This window comes from Callionymus lyra, chromosome 15, assembly GCF_982586985.1.
Source record: "Callionymus lyra chromosome 15, fCalLyr1.hap1.1, whole genome shotgun sequence".
Lineage (NCBI taxonomy): Eukaryota > Metazoa > Chordata > Actinopteri > Syngnathiformes > Callionymidae > Callionymus > Callionymus lyra.
The window spans coordinates 9640173-9661695 of record NC_141832.1 but is presented as its reverse complement, the minus strand read 5'-3'; the positions used below and the strand labels follow the sequence as shown (position 1 = coordinate 9661695).

The 21523-nt window shown below is 35.3% G+C and overlaps 3 protein-coding genes across 3 annotated transcripts; 2 read left to right on the top strand and 1 right to left on the bottom strand.

Annotated features, from left to right (window-relative positions):
- The first annotated feature begins 147 nt into the window (after positions 1-147).
- LOC148064847 (MIF4G domain-containing protein B-like) lies at positions 148-4698 on the top strand. Its single transcript, XM_087809969.1, has 6 exons — positions 148-255; positions 1836-1927; positions 1999-2108; positions 2411-2566; positions 2633-2725; positions 4058-4698. The coding sequence occupies exons 2-6, from the start codon at positions 1849-1851 to the stop codon at positions 4283-4285; spliced, it is 666 nt and encodes a 221-aa protein (XP_087666095.1). The 5' UTR covers positions 148-255; positions 1836-1848; the 3' UTR covers positions 4286-4698.
- Positions 4699-5522: 824 nt separating this feature from the next.
- Positions 5523-8258, bottom strand: mrps7 (mitochondrial ribosomal protein S7). Its single transcript, XM_087809968.1, has 4 exons — positions 8215-8258; positions 7503-7694; positions 7201-7432; positions 5523-5952 (listed from the first exon to the last, which is right to left on the bottom strand). The coding sequence occupies exons 1-4, from the start codon at positions 8256-8258 to the stop codon at positions 5734-5736; spliced, it is 687 nt and encodes a 228-aa protein (XP_087666094.1). The 3' UTR covers positions 5523-5733.
- Positions 8259-8430: 172 nt separating this feature from the next.
- On the top strand, positions 8431-21523 carry LOC148064845 (ADP-ribosylation factor-binding protein GGA3-like). Its single transcript, XM_087809966.1, has 17 exons — positions 8431-8500; positions 12428-12512; positions 12580-12655; positions 12721-12819; positions 13724-13847; positions 13911-14014; positions 14859-14939; positions 15102-15239; positions 16352-16433; positions 16512-16643; positions 16711-16926; positions 17108-17190; positions 17269-17387; positions 18475-18731; positions 19952-20121; positions 20215-20325; positions 20400-21523. The coding sequence occupies exons 1-17, from the start codon at positions 8461-8463 to the stop codon at positions 20508-20510; spliced, it is 2028 nt and encodes a 675-aa protein (XP_087666092.1). The 5' UTR covers positions 8431-8460; the 3' UTR covers positions 20511-21523.

Here is a 21523-nt window from a genome sequence, read left to right as displayed (position 1 = left end):
TTCTTCTATTAATATTTAAACAGAAACTAAAACAGTTAATTTGTATTTGTAGAAGTCTTGAGTGTTTATTTTTAAGCGTTATATCGCGGTTTCTTTAAACATCTCCACAGAGGCGTGGACCGCTTGTCATCTTGGCCGCGTTTTCATCTTTGGCGGAGGCTGTGGACGGCGATGCTAACTCGTCAGTTTTAATCGACATTAAATCTTATTCCTGTCGTTACAAACCAACACTTTGACCTCGACAGACCGCGACAGGTGAGCGAGAACGACCCCGAAATCATCTTTTAATTGTGAATAACACCCTAAATCGTGCACGCGCTCGACACACTTTTGCAGTTAAAACTACTGCTCGTTTCCAAACCCTAACGGTGGATTTAACGAGTTCGTGACGAAGTTAATTCACTAAAAATAACATATTTTGTTGTTTAAATGTCGGGGAAACGTTCTATGTATCGAAACTCATTTGTTCGCACACGTTTGGCTCGTCGCCACCTGTAGCTTCTGTGGCAGACGTTTTAAGTTCATCGGGGTCGTGACGTCATGTCCGGTGTGACCTCTGAACTCTGAGGAAGAATGACCGGTGAGGGGGTCAAGAGTTGATGACACGACAGGGTTTTTGTTCGTCCGGATCTGACCGTCAGCGTGGTGTGTAGTTGTGTGTTTTATTCTGTGTTTGAGCAAATAATGATGGATAAATAATAGAATTACTTTGTGAACAAATGTATTTTAAACGAAGTTTAAATTAATTAATTAATTCAGATGTATTTTAATAACTGTGCCATTTCTGTGTATAAATACTTTTATTTATTTATACATTTAAACATATGATAATCTATTTTTTTCGTCATGTTATTTATTCACGATTTTATACATTTCGCTTATTTAGTCATTTCTGTTTTTTCGTTTACTTATTTAAAAACATTACTCAGCCAATGTACAAAAAAAAGTATTTTGTATAAATAATAAACGTACATATACTCAAATATAGCCTAATTGCATAATTTTCATATGTATTTATTTTTATATGTGTCATTAATCGTCCTGACTTTAAGTCAAACTGTAAAAGTAAGTATAAATAAAATTCAGATTTCTTTTAATAACTTAATACATTTCTGTGTATAAATACTTATTTATTTATATATATATATATATATATATATATTATTATATTTATTTTGCTTTGTAGTAAGGTCTAGTAGGACACTGTTTTTTGACAAAAACAACATTGAGATTTTAATATTTATTCACATATTTATTTAGTTATTTATACATTGATGTATTTATTTTTAATGATGTAATATATTATTTATGGTATTTACCTTACCTTATATCTGTCTGTCTGTCTTTTCTTTGTGTTATTTCCTTTGCTCTATGCTCTTTATATTTGCACTTCTGTCATCCTTTGTCTTTGTTCTTTTTATTTGCACTTTGTTCTTGTTCTTGTTTTAATGAATCTACCGTCTGCTGTGAACTAGAAACCCAATTTCCCGATGAGATCTCAAGAAGGATTAATAAATCTACTATTTAATGTAGTTTGTTACATTTAACTTTTTATTTGTTCAAGTATTTCTACTTTTATTTATTTTCGAACATTTCGCTGGCAGTTTGCAAATTGAGTGGGCTGACCGAATACCTAAACAATAAAATGAAAGTATAAATACACAGAAACAGCAAGGTTCTTTTGACAAAAGTACACATCCGTATTTATTATTTGTATATTTATTTACTCGTCTATTCATTTATGCATTTAACCATTTTTTTTCTAAATTAACTCATTCATGGTCCGTCACGAAAATGGACCACATTACCCATCATGCCTCGTGTCTGCTCCCCAGACTGGCACACCTGATGGAGAACTCTAAGGAGGACTACAAGATCCAGTCCTTTGACCAGGACACGCAGATGCTGCTGAAGACGGCGCTGAAAGGTTTCGCTATCGTATAATTTATTGATTTATTTTTATTGATTTATTTTCCACGAACTTCCTCGACCCCGTAGATCCGAGCGCGGTGAACCTGGAGAAGGTCTGCCACGTCATCGTGGACCAGTCGATAAAGGACCGGGTCTTCAGCAAGGAGGCGGGACGCATGTGTTACACCATAGTTCAGGTCGGAGTTCTTTGATCCTTTTGGATTTTCAATAAATATCCACGAATAGTATATTTTTGTATCGACATCTGACGCGGAAGTATTTACAGCGTTTGTTCATTTTTGTGTCGCAATTAAACCTCTGGCCACTAGATGGCAGCAGTCATTACGTCCGCAGCTAAAGGATCATTGTAATACAGGTGATGACTGAGGACGAGAGGATACTCTGTACGACAATACTACAAATGTATCCTCGTTCCTAAAAATAAATGTTCGAAACACACCTGATACCAGGTACTGATGTTCTGATGTGGGTCGTCCAGGCCGAGGCCAAGCAGAACTCCGGCTCCGTGTTCAGGAGGATCCTGCTCAGTCGGCTCCAGCAGGAGTTCAAAGGTCGCGAGGAGACCCGCGAGCGCTCCCTGCAGGAGTGGGTTTGCTTCGTCACCTTCTTCTGCAACATCTTCGACTACCTCAAAGTAGGAGAAGTCTGGACGCGTGGACTCGTGCCGGTCCGAGCCTCACCTGTCCGTCCGTGTGCACAGGTGAGCAACACGCCCATGGAGGTCCTGGTCCAGCCGGTGTACGACTGCCTGATGAGGATGGCTCAGCCGGAGGCGCTGCTCAACGAGGAGGAGGTGAGAACGTTTGAGGGAACTTCTCGTTATATTTGAACGACAGCCCTGGATCCATTCAAATGTCTATCAAGTTTTATTCTTGTTACTTAGTGGTTTGTGTTTCAATTTAGTGTTTTTGAAATTAAATAATTAGCTTTTTTTCAACATTAAAATAATCAAAGTTTTTTGATGAATGAAACCAATCCTCTGTGTACAAGGGTTGTGAGAAAACGTTGATCCACTTAAATACCACAAAAACTTTCTCGTGATACTGACTTTTTATGTTTACTTATGTCTCTTTTTTTTTTGTCTAAACATTAGCAAATATACACAACGTTTCTTTATTTTTGTGTTGCAATTAAAGCTCCGAGTCCAAATCCTCTAGTACAGTTAAATATTGCAATATTTTTTAATCAATACTTTTACAATATTCAACAACATTTCAACATTGGATCAATTTTTGTGTCTTTTTTTTCCTTAGTTTTTTGTTTATTATTACATATTTAATTATTTTTGGCTTTCAAAACATATTTAATTTTCATCCTACTATGTTTATGTCTTATACTAAAATAATGCTGGATCCAAGCAATGACTGAGGACGAGAGGATACAGTCGACTCTTTTAAAGCCGATGTTTGGACATATTTTGATTTGAAAACAAATGAAAGCAGTTACGACTGAGGACAAGAGGATACAGTGACTCCAGCGTCTTTTAAAGCTGATGTTTGGACATATTTTGGTTTGAAAACAAATGAAAGCAGTTACGACTGAGGACAAGAGGATACAGTGACTCCAGCGTCTTTTAAAGCTGATGTTTGGACATATTTTGGTTTGAAAACAAATGAAAGCAGTTACGACTGAGGACAAGAGGATACAGTGACTCCAGCGTCTTTTAAAGCTGATGTTTGGACATATTTTGGTTTGAAAACAAATGAAAGCAGTTACGACTGAGGACAAGAGGATACAGTGACTCCAGCAGCTTTTAAAGCTGATGTTTGGACATATTTTGGTTTGAAAACAAATGAAAGCAGTTACGACTGAGGACAAGAGGATACAGTGACTCCAGCGTCTTTTAAAGCTGATGTTTGAACATATTTTGGTTTGAAAACAAATGAAAGCAGTTACGACTGAGGACGAGAGGATACAGTGACTCCGGCAGCTTTTAAAGCTGATGTTTGGACATATTTTGGTTTCAAAACAAATGAAAGCAGTTACGACTTCGTCAAGAATCATGTGGTCTGTAAATACTACAACACCAGAGTCAAGTACTCTAACAATACTACACATATATCCTTGTTACTACAGTATCACAGTATATGGTATCGTTCTGTTCCTGACGCTGGTTCTGTTCCAGGTGGACTGCCTGGTGCTGCAGCTCCACCGTATCGGGGAGCAGCTGGAGAAGATGAACAGCCAGCGGATGGACGAGCTCTTCTTCCTGCTCCGGGATGGGTTCCTGCTGCAGGAGGGCCTGTCGTCCATGGCTCGCCTCCTCCTGCTGGAGATCCTGGAGTTCCGGGCCGGAGGGTGGCTCCTGAGCGGCACCGCGCAGAAGTACTACTACAGCGAGATCGCCGACTGAAGACCCGGTCCGGAGCTGCTCTCGTAGGACGCTCTGGATGTGGATCGTGCAATAGTTGATCCAGGGTTTCTCCACATCCAGGTACATTCACTGAGGTTCTAGTCTTCCTGGTTTAGAAGAAACTTTTCACCCAAACTAGACCAAAACTCCTCTGAGAGGATTTTCCCTGCAGTTTGTACGAGATGTTGCCTCTTGTTCAGAAGGCATTTGTTTTTTACGAGGAGTTTTTATTTATGACTTTGTTTTATCGAAGAAGCTGAAAGAATTTCAGTCGTTTTATTCACGAAAAAAAGAAGAAAAAAAAAAACAGGTGCTAGAAATTTTAGATCCTCGTGGGGTTTTTTTTTTTGGAATGTTTACCGTTTCCTTGTGAAGGTTAAATCAACACCAGCATCAATAAAGAGTTTGTTAGACGTTTGGATTTTATTTTTCACGTCATTTTGTTGTCAAAAAGTACTCGGATACAAAAGTAATCAAGTAAAAACTTGAGTACAAAAGTGTTTGGAGAAAAGGAATCTAGCAAAATTGAGTACAAAAAGTACTCTGATACAAAAGTTACAAAGTAAAAATTAGTACAAAAGGACTACAAAGTAAAAATGAATATATACGCAACGTGTTCTGACTAAATATAGTAAAAAATCTCTTACAAAAAGTACTCAGATACTAAAGTAATCAAGTAAAAATGCTTATGTACTTGGATAAATGTAACAGTATAAATACTCAAGTAAAACAAATCTGATTATAAAGTAATAGAAGTTATGGAGTTCAAATAAAAATGCAAAAGTACTCGGATACGAGACTTGCAGTGTATAAATACTAATAAAAAAAGTACCTGGTTACAAATTAGTTTCAAATTTGAATAGAAAAAGTACTGGTTAAAAATAGTGTGCACTAAAAATACTCGGATAAAAAAGGTACAAAGTAAAAATACAAGTACAAAAAGTACTCGGACACAAAAGTAATTGAGTAAAAACTTGAGTACAAAAGTGTTTGATGAAAAAGACTCTAGCAAAATTGAGTACAAAAAGTACTCGAGAGAAAAAAAGAGTATATACGTAAAGTGTTCTGACAACTTGTTTTACAGCAGTTTAAATTGTTTTGTTTTTTCAGAAGAACAAAAAAAAAACCTCAAAGGGGGAAGATGTTCTAGTATTTTTGTGAAAATCTGCCAACTTTTTTTTGCCAACTTGGGCAAGTAGAAGAAATTTGTGAGAATCACTTTCGTCAATTTCAAACACTTTATTACATCACAAGAGCAAAGTATGGTTTCATCTCATTCTTCCACGTCCAGGATCCAAACCTCGTTTGTCGAGGAAAGAAAAGTCACTTCTTGTTCAGGATTCATTTGTAGTACATATAAAGTAACAAAAAAAATATTTGTAATGTCGACAGAAATCGAGTTGAGTCTTTAAAAGTCCAAAAAGCTCGTCGACCCCTCGGTGTCGGTTCTACCAGCGGAAGTGAACGAAGGCCCGGTTGGCTTCGGCCATCCTGTGCATGTCCACCTTCTTCTTGAAAACCTTTCCTTCTTTGGCGAAGGCGAGCAGAAGCTCCTCCGACAGTTTCTTCGGCATGTGAACGACTCTGTGTTTGTTGTCCCGGCATTCAGTGATGATCCAGTCCATGGCCAGGAAGCGCCGGCGGCTCTCTTTGAGCGGGACGGGCACCTGAGACGAGTAGAAGTACTCAATATTATTACACAAAAGTACTTGAATACATGAGTAAAAGAGTACAATACTTGATTACAAAAAGTGCTTGGATTCAAACTCTACAGAGTAAAACTCATCAAGTCACAAAGCTACTAAAGTAATTAAGTAAATATACTTACGTACTTGGATAAAAGTAACAGTATAAATACTCATGTAAAAAAAATCTGATTATAAGTAGAAAAAGTACTCAGACACAAAAGTAATTTAGCAAAAACTTGAGTACAAAACTGTTTGGAGAAAAGGAATCTAGCAAAATTGAGTACAAAAAGTACTCGGATACAAAGTAAAAATATGAGTAAAAAAAGTACTACAAAGTAAAAATCTGAGTATATACGTAAAGTCTTCTGACAAAATAAATATAGTAAAAACTCGAGCACAAAAAGTACTCAGATACTAAAGTAATCAAGTAAAAATACTCGTACTATAAAAAATACTACTATATAAAGTAAAATGTACTTGGATAAAAGTAACAGTATAAATAGTCAAGTAAAAAAAACAAAAGTGTTTGGGGAAAAGAAATCTATCAAAATTGAGTACAAAAAGTACTCAGATACAAAGGTTACAAAGTAAAAATATGAGTTCAAAAAGTACTAAAATTAAAAATGTGAGTGTATTCGTAAAGTGTAAGTAAAATACTTATGTACTTGGATAAAAGTAACAGTATAAATACTCAAGTAATAAAAATCTGATCATAAAAGTAATGGAGTTCAAATAAAAATACAAAAAGTACTCGGATACGAGACTTACAGTGTATAAATACTCGAGTAAAAAAAGTACCCGGTTACAAATTTGAATAGAAAAAGAAGTGTGTGCAATAAAAATACTCTAAAAAAGCTACAAAGTAAAAGTACAAGTACAAAAAGTACTCGGACACAAAAGTAATTGAGTAAAAACTTGAGCTCAAAAGTGTTTGGGGAAAAGAAATCTAACACAATTAAGTACAAAAAGTACTCGGGACATAAAAGTTACAAAGTAAAAATACATGTACTAAAATAGAAAAGCTAAAGATGAGTACAAAAAGTACATGTATAAAAAAGTATTTGAATACAAATCTGAGTATAAAAAGTGTTCTGAAAACATATCAATCCATTAGAATTACTCAAGTACAAAAAGTAATCGAATACAAAAGTACACAAGATGACGTATTGAACTTTAAACGACTCGTTCTATGAAACCACAGAACAGAACCTCCTGACCAGAACTGACCTGGTAAACGTTCCCCGCTTTCTTCACGCTCTTCAGCCCGAGCACAGGCTTGCAGTTCTCCAGCGCCACATGCAGGACGGTGTAGGGATTGCACTCGATGGACTCCCTCTGCCCCGACGGAGCGCTGTGATACCTCTCCACTTGCTTCCTCTTGATGAGCTCCAGCGTCTGACACATGATGTCCTTGGCCAGGACCTTCTTCCCGTCCTCCATCATCATGTTGACGAATTTACTGTCGAGTCAAAACACGCTTTTTGTAAACTCCTCGTCCGAGGAAAAAAAAACCTAGAGACGGGTCTTACTCCACGACCGGGTCGCTGAAGACGGAGCTGTTGGCGCTGTTGGTCGCCGCCTTGACGTGTCGAACCGCCTTCAGCTCCCGCTGCGCCTTCTCCTCCTCGCTCAGCTCCGACACGGGCCTGGTGTACGTGTCCTTGTCCACGTCCGGGTCCATGAAGTGAGGATTGTATCGACTCCATCTCACCGTCAACACCCTGGACGCACAACCAACAACATGGAATCAATCATTATTTTAAACAACACTAATGTAAGTAAGTAATCTTTATTTATATAGCGCTTTTCCAGACCAGGGTCACAAAGCGCTTAAACAATCAAAACAATATTCAATAAAGTATATACTTTAAAGATCAAGATAAAACTGATAACACAACAGGAGTTCCAGAAAATCAAGGAAAAGCCTGAACAAATAGAAACGTCTTAAAATGCCATCAAATGATAAAATATTAAGCCAGTAATCAATTCAATAGTATTTATTTTTCTTAAATAATGCAAGACGTTTGTTCAAATTTAAGAAAAATAAATGTATACTAAAAATAACTTTATTTATAAAAAAAAAGTGTTGACATTGAGCTACACGCTTGGACGAGCTCACAGTCAACAACACACCCGCGAGCGACGACAAAACGTGTTTTTATCATTTCATGAGATAAAACATTTTAAATATATAAGAAGAATATACGATGCATTTGTGGTCATTTATATTGACTTGTTCACCTCGGCGTCCACGATTTCAACAGTCCTGACACCTTCGCCGCCATGTTGGAAGTGTCGTCGCAAAGACCCCTGGGTAAATTAAGGTCGAAGAAAGAATTAAAAAATAAATAAATAATAATAATTCAAATGTTAAAATATCATTTCAAAACTAAAAAATAACAACTTCTAATTTTTTTTATCAACTGGTTTATTTATCTATTTCTCTCTCGCTATGATCCCGCGGATTCTCGCGAGAGTCGGATTGCTATGGCCTACCAGGAAGAGGAGTCGCTCGAATCTTGGCTCAGTGAGTGATTTTACCTGGTTTTTATGAATTAAGCACAAAAATAACTGAGCTCCATATACGAGTCTAAGCTTTTTTATTTCCATCTTGTTCGGCGCAAAAGCTGTCAGCGGGGTTTGCGTGTCGTAGTTTGCGGGTTTGAGAGGCTGTCAGTCCGCATCAGTGTCAGGGCGGAATGTAAACTGAGATTTTCAATCTGTGCAGCTTCACGTTTATTTGACTTTTATCTCCTGAAAACACATGTTTTTACATCAATAATGACTGTTTGGAAGTAAAAATGCTTGCATCACGTTACTGCCATTCTAAGCTTATTTAAAAAACGTTCATTTTCACGTTTTTCTTTGTCAAAATCATCAGTTTAAGTTAAAAAACAAACAAAAAAACCACAATAGTTGATCTAGTTCGAGCAGAAAAAGACGCACTAAATCGTTTTCAGCTTCTGCTTTTTCAAAATGAGGAAGAAGTGAAGATGCTTAAGTGGAAATGTGTGATTTTTAAGATGCTTGTTTGATGCAAAAATGCAGTTTTTAAATACAGGACACGTGGTTCCTTCAGTGTCTCGAGACGTGATTCGATTTGTGAATTGTGTCCTGGATTGTTCTGCTGCTGAGAGAACATTCTTGTGTCTCCACGACAAATGTATGACCCGTTTTATTGACATGACTTGAAGTTAAGTTATGTCTTGGATTGTATTGTTTGTGATTTCCTACAATGACATTTAAGTGAAACATTTTTTTTAAAGAACACATTTCATATATTACAACATATTTCATGTCTTAATCAACATATTTCACGTCGCAAACAATTCATTTGACATCTGAAACAACATATTTCACATCTTAAACGACGTATGTCACATCTTAAACAACATATTTCACATCGTAAACAACATATTTCACATCTTAAACAACACATTGCACATCTTAAACAACATATTTCACATCTTAAACAACATATTTCACATCTTAAACAACACATTTCACATCTTAAACAACATATTTCACATCTTAAACAACATATTTCACATCTTAAACAACATATTACACATCGTAAACAACACATTTCACATCTTAAACAACACATTTCACATCTTAAACAACACATTTCACATCTTAAACGACATATGTCACATCTTAAACAACACATTTAACATCTTAAACAGCACATTTCACATCCTAAACAACACATTGCACATCTTAAACAACATATTTCACATCTTAAACAACATATTTCACATCGTAAACAACACATTTCACATCTTAAACAACACATTTCACATCTTAAACAACACATTTCACATCTTAAACAACATATGTCACATCTTAAACAACATATTTCACATCTTAAACGACATATTTCACATCTTAAACAACACATTTCACAACGTAAACAACATATTTCACATCTTCAACAACATATTTCACATCTTCAACAACATATTTCACGTCTTAAACAACACATTTCACATCTTAAACAACACATTTCACATCTTCAACAACCCATTTTAGGTCTTAAACAACACATATTACGCATTAAACAACACATTTCACTGCTTGTACAACACATTTCACGTCTTTTACAACATATTTAACATCTTAAACAACATATTTCACATCTTAAACGACATATTTCACATCTTAAACAACACATTTCACATCTTAAACAACATATTTCACATCTTAAACAACACATTTCACAACGTAAACAACATATTTCACATCTTCAACAACATATTTCACATCTTAAACGACATATTTCACATCTTAAACAACACATTTCACATCTTAAACAACACATTTCACATCTTAAACGACATATGTCACATCTTAAACGACATATGTCACATCTTAAACAACACATTTAACATCTTAAACAGCACATTTCACATCCTAAACAACATATTTCACATCTTAAACAACATATTTCACATCTTAAACAACATATTTCACATCTTAAACAACATATTTCACATCGTAAACAACACATTTCACATCTTAAACAACACATTTCACATCTTAAACAACACATTTCACATCTTAAACAACATATGTCACATCGTAAACAACATATTTCACATCTTAAACGACATATTTCACATCTTAAACAACACATTTCACAACGTAAACAACATATTTCACATCTTCACCAACATATTTCACATCTTAAACGACATATTTCACATCTTAAACAACATATGGCACATCTTAAACAACATATTTCACATCTTAAACAACATATTTCACATCTTAAACAACATATTTCACATCTTAAACAACATATTTCACATCTTAAACAACACATTTCACATCTTAAACAACACATTTCACATCTTAAACAACATATTTCACATCTTAAACAACATATTTCACATCTTAAACAACACATTTAACATGTTAAACAACACATTTAACATGTTAAACAACACATTTCACATCTTAAACAACATATGTCACATCTTAAACATCATATGTCGCATCTTAAACGACATATTTCACATCTTAAACAACACATTTCACATCTTAAACAACACATTTCACATCTTAAACAACACATTTCACATCTTAAACAACACATTTCACATCTTAAACAACACATTTCACATCTTAAACAACATATTTCACATCTTAAACGACATATTTCACATCTTAAACAACACATTTAACATCTTAAACAACACATTTCACATCTTAAACAACACATTTTACATCTTAAACAACATATTTCACATCTAAAACAACATATTTCACATCTTAAACGACATATTTCACATCTTAAACAACATATTTCACATCTAAAACAACATATTTCACTTCTTTAACAACATATTTCACATCTCAAACGACATATTTCACATCTTAAACAACACATTTTAGGTCTTAAACAACACATATTACGCATTAAACAACACATTTCACTGCTTGTACAACACATTTCACGTCTTTTACAACATATTTAACATCTCAAACAACATATTTCACATCATAAACAATATATTTGTTTGCAGCCTACTCCCATCAGTATGTGTGAATGGGGGAATGCATGACTGTCAAAGCACTTTGTGACCCTGGTCTAGAAAGGCGCGTTTGAGCGTGTTTATTTACATGAATTGAAATAAATTAAGCATTTTAAGTAAGTATTATATTGTTTATGAGTTCCTTCACTCGACAACACCTTTTTTTCTAGTTTTTCTATTTCTATTTCTATGTTCTGGGAGAAAAGAGAATCTTCCATGCAAGACACCTTAACTGAAGATGAATTTGGAGATAAAAGGATTAACATGTGACAAATAACACCTATTAAATTAACATTAATTGAAATTAATTTGATTGTAAACTAAGTAATCAAACAAGCCTTTATTGAAGATTAATTTTGGAGAGAAAAAATTAGTAAAATAAATTTTTTATTTACAAAAACTATGAAATAAATTAAAACATTAAATTGTTTATTAGTTCCTTCAATGCAAATGAAATTTTATATTTGACGATCTACCGTTTTTCTATAGAATGAAATGTTTTCCATTCAACTTTATTTGTTATAGATTCAAACACACTTTATTTTAAAGTTTAAATGTTTTGATTTGTCTGAATAATAATTAATACATTAAAGGAATATCACCTGTATTAGCTTTAGTAGTTATTATTTAGTAGTTACTATTATCTTCCTTTTATTATGTTGTTCCTCAAGATCTTTCTAATGTTTGTTTGTTGTTAAGATTGTTCAAGATTGTATTTTTGTAGTTTCTCTTATTAGAAATTGATACATATGTGTTTTTAATGATGCTGCTATAAGTTTTTCTCTATGAGATCAATAAAGTATATATTTATCTATAAATATAAAAGTTTCAGACCCTTGATATAGATAGAAATTTACTCGTACTTGAATTTTTATACTCACTTTTGGTAAGAATGTTGTTGTTTCTGCCCCTAAAAGATAAAGCCACCCATCCAACCAACCGCCAGGAGGACTGGGAGTACATCATAGGCTTCTGTGATCAGGTCAACAAGGAGCTCGAAGGGTAAAAACACTCAAATCAAACCATTAATAACACAAAGAAAACCTTCTGGACAACCGTCTTCTCTCAGTCCTCAGGTCGCCGTCACACTCCTCATCCACAAGATCTACTCGCCACAGGAATGGGAGGCACTTCAGGCTCTGACGGTAAATGACGTCGTAAATCTCTTCTGTTGTTTCTTCGAGATAATGGCTGATCCTTCATCTCGCAGGTGTTGGAGGCCTGCATGAAGAACTGCGGGAGGAGGTTCCATAATGAAGTCGCAAAGTATCGATTTTTAAACGAGCTGATCAAAATCGTGTCTCCGAAGGTGAGTTATGTTTAATTATGTTTTAGAAACTATGTTTTCATGTGAAATATGTTGTTTAAGACTTTAAATATGCTCTTTACGATGTGAAATATGTTGTTTTAAGATGTGAAATATTTAGTTTAAGACGTGAAATATGTTGTTTAAGATATGGAAAATTCTCTTTAAGATGTGAAATATGTTGTTTAAGAAGTGAAATATGTTGTAAAAGACGTGAAATGTGTTGTTTAAGATGTGAAATATGTTGTTTAAGATGTGAAATATGTTGTGAAAGATGTGAAATATTTAGTTCAAGAAGTGAAATATGTTGTTAAAGATGTGAAAGATGTTGTGAAAGATGTGAAATATGTTGTGAAAGATGTGAAATATGTTGTGAAAGATGTGAAATATGTTGTGAAAGATGTGAAATGTTTAGTTTAAGATGTGAAATGTGTTGTTTAAGACGTGAAATATGTTGTTTAAGACGTGAAATATGTTGTTAAAGAAGTGAAATATGTTGTTAAAGAAGTGAAATATGTTGTTAAAGAAGTGAAATATGTTGTGAAAGATGTGAAATATGTTGTGAAAGATGTGAAATATGTTGTGAAAGATGTGAAATATGTTGTGAAAGATGTGAAATGTTTAGTTTAAGATGTGAAATGTGTTGTTTAAGACGTGAAATATGTTGTTTAAGACGTGAAATATGTTGTTAAAGAAGTGAAATATGTTGTTAAAGAAGTGAAATATGTTGTGAAAGATGTGAAATATGTTGTGAAAGATGTGAAATATATTGTGAAAGATGTGAAATGTTTAGTTTAAGATGTGAAATATGTTGTTTAAGATGTGAAATATTTAGTTTAAGACGTGAAATATGTCGTGTAACATGTGAAATATGTTGTTAAAGAAGTAAATTATGTTGCGCTGACAGTACATGGGCGACACTGCTCCAGAGAAGGTGAAGATGAAGATCGTGGAGATGCTCTACAGCTGGACTGTTGCCTTTCCTAACGAAACAAAGATCATCAAAGCGTACCAGTCGCTGAGAGTCCAGGGTAATATTTTCATTTGTAATACATTTATTTGATGTTAATTCATCCTTGACACGTGTTTACCAGGACTAGTGAAGAATGATCCTGAGTTACCGCTCGACAGAACCTTGATTCCGTCTCCGCCGACACGACCCAAACACCCGGTGTTTGACAACGAGGACATGGGGAAGGTCAGTGAAGAATAGTTGCTTAAAACAATATGTTCATTTAAAAAAATAGCGTTAATAAAAAAGTTGTTTCTCTCATTAAAGTTGCTTTATTCAAGAGAATATTTTTAATACAAAATAAAATAATTTAGTTTAATCGAAAAGAAAAACTCCGCAGTAAAAATACATTTTCAAACCAAGAATTTGCTTAAAATAACATTTAATTAAAAAAAGAGTTGCTTAATTTAAAAAAAAGATTACAACAAAAAACGTGCATATTTAAAAAAAAAAAGTCTTCAATCGAAAGAAAAAATTATTAAATAAAAAATATTTTTAATGAATATATTTTCAATTAAAAAATAACATTTAATCAAAGAATAGGCTTCTTCCAAAAAACATTATTCAACGACAAAAAAGTTGCTTCATTCAAAAAATTGGCTTAAATCGAAAGAAAATTCTTTAATATATACTGTATATATTTTTTTTAAATATATATTTTCAAGAAAAAAAATGTTCATTCAAAGAAATTTGCTCAATTAAAAACCAAAAGAAAATGTTATCAAAAACATATGCTTCATTCAAAAAACATAATCCACCCCAAAAAAGATTCTTCAATAAAAAATATTTTAATTAAATGTATATATTTTCAAGAAAAGTATTAAAACTCTTTTCTTTTGAGTGAGAGAAGTTGTTTAAATGCGCAACTACTTCCCCACTGGACATGTTTGAGTGACAGGCGTCTACACTAACGGTGTTTTAAAGAAAGTCAAGTAGTTGCTGGCGAGATAAACGATTGATTAAAAACAAAAAAAATGAATCAACCTTTTTAAATTTTTGAATAAAAAAAGATGTTTCTAAATGTTTTCAGCTGCTGGCCGAGCTCCTGCGCAGCAAGAACCCTGAGGACCTGCAGGAGGCCAACAGGCTGATCAAGAGCATGGTGAAGGAGGTGCGTGAGGTTCTGGTCACGACTCCAGTGGGTTCTACTTCATATTGGTGCTCCGCCCTCTAACCAATAGCGAAGCGGTTAGAGGGCTTCGCACCAATTCGTAGAACCTGAGGTTATGATAGATAACTCAGGGGTTTGGGTTGACGTGTGTTGTCACTTCAGGACGAGGTCCGTGTGCAGAAGGTGTCGAAGCGCATCAACACGCTGGAGGAGGTGAACATCAACGTGAAGCTGCTCACGGAGATGTTGACTCACTACGACAAGGACCGATCCTCGGACTCGGACAAGGAGATCATCAAGGTGTGAAGTGAGAACTCGTTGGACTTTATTTTAAAATCTACAGCTTATATGAATATGAAGCGTTAACAAATGAAACCAATATATTCATTTTCTCAACAAAACCATCTATAATTTCTTTATTTAAACCTCATTTTTTGGCTTAAAATCACATTTATTTTCATTTTGTTTTTAACAATTGAATTGAAAAAAGTCTAAATTGAAAGGTTGAATAATTGATTTCAATAATTAGTATATTTTCTCAATTCTATAATTTTCTTTGTGTAGCCTTTTCAATTCAATAAAAAATGTCAGGGGTTACTACGGTAACAATATTTTTACATTGAATTTAAAAGACTAAAGATTTAACAATATTGAATTTATTTTATTAATTATTGTAATTACAATGTAAAATTCTATGTGTAAAAATAAAATTGTTTCTTTGGAAAAAAATTAAAAACTTTTTTTTTCTTTTTTTTTTTAAAGCTCCATCCTTTTAGATACATTTTCTTTAATTAAATAAACATTTTAATAAGTTAATTTTAAAAATGGCTTCAATTAAAATTTGTTTTCAATAAAAAAAGTTGTTAATTTTTTTAAAATGTCACCAAAAAATGCTTTAATCAGAAAATTTGTTTATTTAAAAAAATATATTTATTATTGGTGTTTCTCTCATAAAAGTTGTTTTATTCAAGAGAATATTTTCAATACAAAATAAAATAATTTTTCATTCAAAAAGGCTTTAATCGAAAAAAAAAAAAAAAGCAATAAAAATACCTTTTCAAACCAAGAATATTTTGCTTAAAATAACATTTAATAAAAAAAAAGAGTCGCTTCATTCAAAGAAGATTAGTTACAAAATAATCTTTTTAACAAAAAACTTGCTTATTAAAAAAATGGCTTCAATCGAAAGAAAAATTATTCAATAAAAAATATTTTCTAAATATATATTTTCAATAAAAAAAAATTCATTTGGAAAAAATGTAAACCTTTTTTATTTTTTTTATTCAAATTTAAAAAATTAAAAAATAAATCAATGCTTCAAGTTGAAAATGTGAAATGTTAAATTAATTTGTTCAATAATCTTTGACTTCCACACGTGTTAATAAATCACTAACCTCTGGTCACATGAGCAGGAACTCTACGTTCGCTGCGACAAGCTGAGACGCGCCGCTTTCAAAATGGCCACCGAGGCGGAAGACAACGACGCCAGCCTGGGTTCGTTTCCCTTCTTCTTCTTCTTCCTGTCTGGACCTACAAAAGGTCGTGACCTTGACCCCTCGGTTCCTTTTCCAGGCGACATCCTGCAGGCCAGCGACGACCTCTCCGGGGTCATCGGCTCCTACAGGAAGGTCGTGGAAGGTCTCCCCGTCAACGGCGACAGCGAAGAGGCTCCGCCCACCAGCGCCGCCGCCCGGCACGCAGACGGTGGGTCGGCGAGGTCACATGATCGACTCGGGGGTCACGCTCACCCTTTCGTTATCTTTTCCGACAGACGCCACCGACACGCTGATCGACCTCGCCTGCGTGGACCCCCCCACCCCGCCACCGCCGTACCTCACCGGGTTATTGGACGACGCCCCCATCCCGGCTCTGCCCCCCCCTCCCAGGCGCCCCCCGGGGGGGAGTCAGACCAGCAGCCCGAGTCACCCGCCGCTGGAGAAGACCAGCAAAGCCCCGTCTTTTCTGGACGACGAGCTTCTCTGTTTAGGTATTTGAAAAACGACCCTCGACCTTGTGGTGCCAACAAAACTCCCATGATGCCTTTCTGCACACTGCTTTATTTAGATTCTGTCTTTAAATTCTATGTTAAGTCAAAAGTGAGCAACCGCTGTGATTGATCTGCTGGGCGGCAAAGCATCTAATCGCTAATGGTAGATGATCTACCGCAGATCTTAACGACCCCCCCGCAGCCGTGAGCAGCGTCTCCAAGACCACCTTGAGTGACGCGTCCCACGGCTGGACGTCCCTGCAGGTAGACCTGACGGATTCTAGTCTTTTTGGGGTTTTTTTTGTTTGTTTTTTTTACTTTTTCCTTCTTTTTTTTCTGAAGGCACCTCTGTCGGTCACGTTCGGGGGAAGTCGAGGTCCTGCTGAACCAGCGGCTGCTCCGACCAACAGTCTGCAGGACCTTCAGGATCTGGCCCTGATGGGGTTTTCTGAGCAGAAGAGGTGATTCTTGACGTCTTTGGTTTTTTGCTCTTTTGGTGTTTGATCGCAATATTTCTCTGAGATAATAATCAGCCAATAAGAAGAAGTGTGTTTTAGCAGGACTCTGGCTAAACGATACATATCACGATTCAAAGATACGATATATCGTGATACTGTAGTAACAAGTATATATATGTGTAGTATTGTCGAGTACTTGACTCTGGTGTTGCAGAATTTACAGACCACATGACTCTTGACGAAGTCGTAACTGATTTCATTTGTTTTGAAACCAAAATATGTCCAACATCAGCTTTAAAAACTGCTGGAGTCACTGTATCCTCTCATCCTCAGTCATGGCTGGGTTCTTGGGGGTGGGGGGCTCTCATTGTTCCTTTAGTTGCGGCGTACGTGATGAGTCGTAACTGCTTCCATTTGTAAATACGTCCAAACATCAGCTTGGTGGAGTCCACTGTATCCTCTTGTCCTCAGTCATCTCCGGGATTTCATTGTTTCTTTAGCTGCGGAGGAGGTAATGACATCTAGCGAAAGAAGTTCAATTGCAACACACTGGCTTCAGACCTCAGGCCCCCTAGGTATCTACCTCCTCTCTTAGGGCCCCCTCTCCCTGCAGACCCCACCTCTCCTCTCGGGCCCCTACATATATACACAAAAACACACAAGGCGTGATTACAGCATCTGTCTACCGAAGAGAAACATTAAGTCCTTATTTCCGTTGGAAGCGCTTAAAAAACAATGAAACTATTTTCGTACTTTTGAGGGGCTTGAGTGAGGAGGTCGTTTTTGCAAAGTAGGGGCTTTGCAGTAAAATGAAGGGGCCCGAGGAGGGAGGTCTGATGTTTGAGTGGTAATTGTAAAATGAACATTTTAAACACACATTTTTGAAATTTAAAAAAGATATTTAAAAAAAACTGATAAAAAGTAGTGATATTTAAGTGAGTCTATACTTCCTCACACTTTCCTTATAAGGATTAAGACCCTGTAAGTTCTTAATGTATTATCAGTTTGAATATTTTAGCATTTATTTAACCTTCTCTATGTTTTTCAGATGAAAAAAAAAAAAGTCATTTAAACACAATTTCTTCTCTAGTTTCTCTTCGCCTGGAAGGACGAACCAGTTTTCTTCTCCGTCGCTCGGACCTCCCCGGCCTCCGGTGGTCCCCCCCTCGGTGGATCTGCTGCAGACCTCCCTGCCGGGCTCCCCTGCCTCGGCCCAGACCTCATCTCACGCTGGACTCCTGCTCCAGACTCTGTCTCCGGCTCACACGGCGCCTCAGGCCAGTCCTGCTCGGGGTCAGGAGATCTCGCTCGGACACCTGCACGTCCCCCTGGAGGCCATCAGACCCAGTAATACTGGACCTTAATAAGAGAGAATACATGTCTTTATTGATGATTTATTTATATTTTATAACTTAAAAAACACAAAAAACAATTAGTAATAATGAGTAAATAAATGAATAAAAAAGAACAAATGAATAAATACCTGAATCAAAGAATAATGGGAGATAAAACACAACAAAATCTTAGCATTTAAGTTGTTTTATTGACTGGCTTTAGAGTCATGTGACTTTAGCTCCTTGGCAGAGGCATGCGATTTTTTTGGTGCTTTTATTGCTTTTTTTTCTTTTATAAAGTAAAGTTTTTTAGCAAAACTTGCATTTAAAGCTTTTATAAATGTATGAAAGTATATCAGTGCCATCAGAATATTATTGAATAATTAAATTTAACATTTCAAATGTTGAAACTTTGACTTTAAAGCATAACATTTTATTATTTTCTGAATATTGAATTCAATATTTTTGTAAAGTTTAATTAATTATTTTAAATAATTTAATTAATTAACTTTGCTTTTAATACGTTGAATTTGTTTATTTTTTAATAATTATATTAATTGTTTTATTTAAATGTTAACTATTTCTTTCTTTACACATATTTGATTCTCCAATTACAATAATTACAAATAAATACATTCTAAATAGATTTTTTCATCATAATTATTATTTTGTATTTTTATATTGAATTTAAAAAAGGCTACTAAGTCATGTGACTTTAGCTCCTTGGCAGAGGAACATGCTTGGTTTGTGCGTTTGTGTTAGTTTTCATTTACTGAAGGTTTTTAATAAAACTTTCATTATAAGCTTTTAGAAAAAGATGTATATATAATTATTTGATACTTTTTGGTGCGGAATTTATTTCAGCGGAAATGGAATCCCATAATGCACTGCAGCGAGATAGCAGTTAGCATTTTTTAATAACACACATTTTATTGTAGATTGTACATGTTATGAATTACATTGTTACAGAGAAAGTTTAATAAATGACCTAAGATACGTCAACTTAATTAAATCTAATAATTGAATGTATACAATAAAAGATATAAGGACATTTTAGCATTTTGAGCTATTTTGTGTAACAGATGAAGATACTTTAGTTCATTTAGTAAATATTGACCATTGAATTTGACTGTACTTTTAATTCTTGTTTTCTTAAAAAAAAAACATTTAATCAAAAATGATATATATAGTTTAGTTAAAAATGAATATTTGACCCTGAGTCTTGTCTGGCAGGCAAAGTACTCCCCGTCACGGCCTACGATAAAGACGGGGTTCGAGTTCTGCTCAACTTCGCGTCAGACTCTCCTCCGGGCCGACCCGACGTGCTGGTGATGGTGGTGTCCATGCTGAACACAGCGCCGCTCCCCGTCCAGAACGTGGTACTGCAAGCGGCCGTGCCCAAGGTGACGTCGTTTTTTTTCCCCACGAGATCGTCTTGACTTTATCGCTTCGTTTTATCCCAAATAACGAAGAAAAATTAACTTTGTGTCCGACAGTCGATGAAGGTGAAGCTTCAGCCTCCGTCGGGGGCGGACCTCGCGCCCTTCAACCCCGTCCTGCCCCCCTCCTCCATCACCCAGGTCATGCTGCTGGCCAACCCCGCCAAGGTACCCCGACCCCCCCAGGATGTGGCGGTGAGTCGACAGGAAGTGACTCCACTGATCCGATGTCTCGCCCACAGGAAAAGGTGCGTCTGCGGTACAAGCTCTCCTTCACGCTGGGCGAGCGTCCGTGCAACGAGGGCGGCGAGGTCGACCAGTTCCCCCCGCCAGAGACGTGGGGGCATCTATAGCAGCCCTGCTGGACCCCCCCGAAAAAAAAAAAAGACTGTCTGAGTTCATCAAGTGTTTTTTAGTTTTTAAACGTTACAGCTTTAAAGGTAAAGTAAGAGTTTTAGAAACATTTTTAATTTCTCTTATTTAATTATTTATTCACTACACGTGGATTCAAACTATTATGACATTTAAATGAGTTTATAATCAATGTCGTGTCTCTCACGGATGCTCGAGCTCTATGGAAGTACATCAGTGTCATCAGAATATTGAACCAATTAAACATTTCACGTAATGAAACTTTTATTATTATATATTTAAAAAAATGTAGGCATTAAATAATGTTATTTTTGGGGGGAATTATTTATTATACTAAATTTATATTGATTTAAAAACGCTATGAATTAAAAAATATTAAACTTAGAAAATATATTTAATTATTGTGATGAGAATATCAAACTGTACTGTAAAGTTTGATTTTTAATTAAAGTAATTGTTTGAAATGTTAAATTCAACCGTTCAATATTCTCTGGACTTCAATAGAGCTCGTTATTGACAAGAAAATGATAATTCAAACTGAAAAATAACTCAAACAAGGATGTAAAATGCTAAAAAAAAACAATGTTAGCTAAAAGATCCTACGGTAATTTGTTGTAAGAAACTCATATTTAGTGACCTGAGGAGTCAGTTTTCAAACAGGAAGTACAAATTTCAAAACAGGAAGTACAAACTCTGAGCGAAGGATTGAAGCTGCTATTAGCATTAGCGAGGTTAGCCTGCTAGCTAGCGTAGTTTTGACGAGTTAAATCGAGAATAAATGGCTGTATTTGTTTTTCTACTTGAATTTAAGTCCAAACACTGGTTGTTACTGCATCGTTACCAAAGCTACCTTGTTGACATTAAGTATTTCAGTGAATCACTGAACCTCCGACAAATGTGACAGATTTATCTTGTTCGTAGTTTTTCGACGGTCGTCTGTGAATCTTGTGGACATTTAATCCTGTTCGTGGCATGAAATAAATATTCCTTCGGC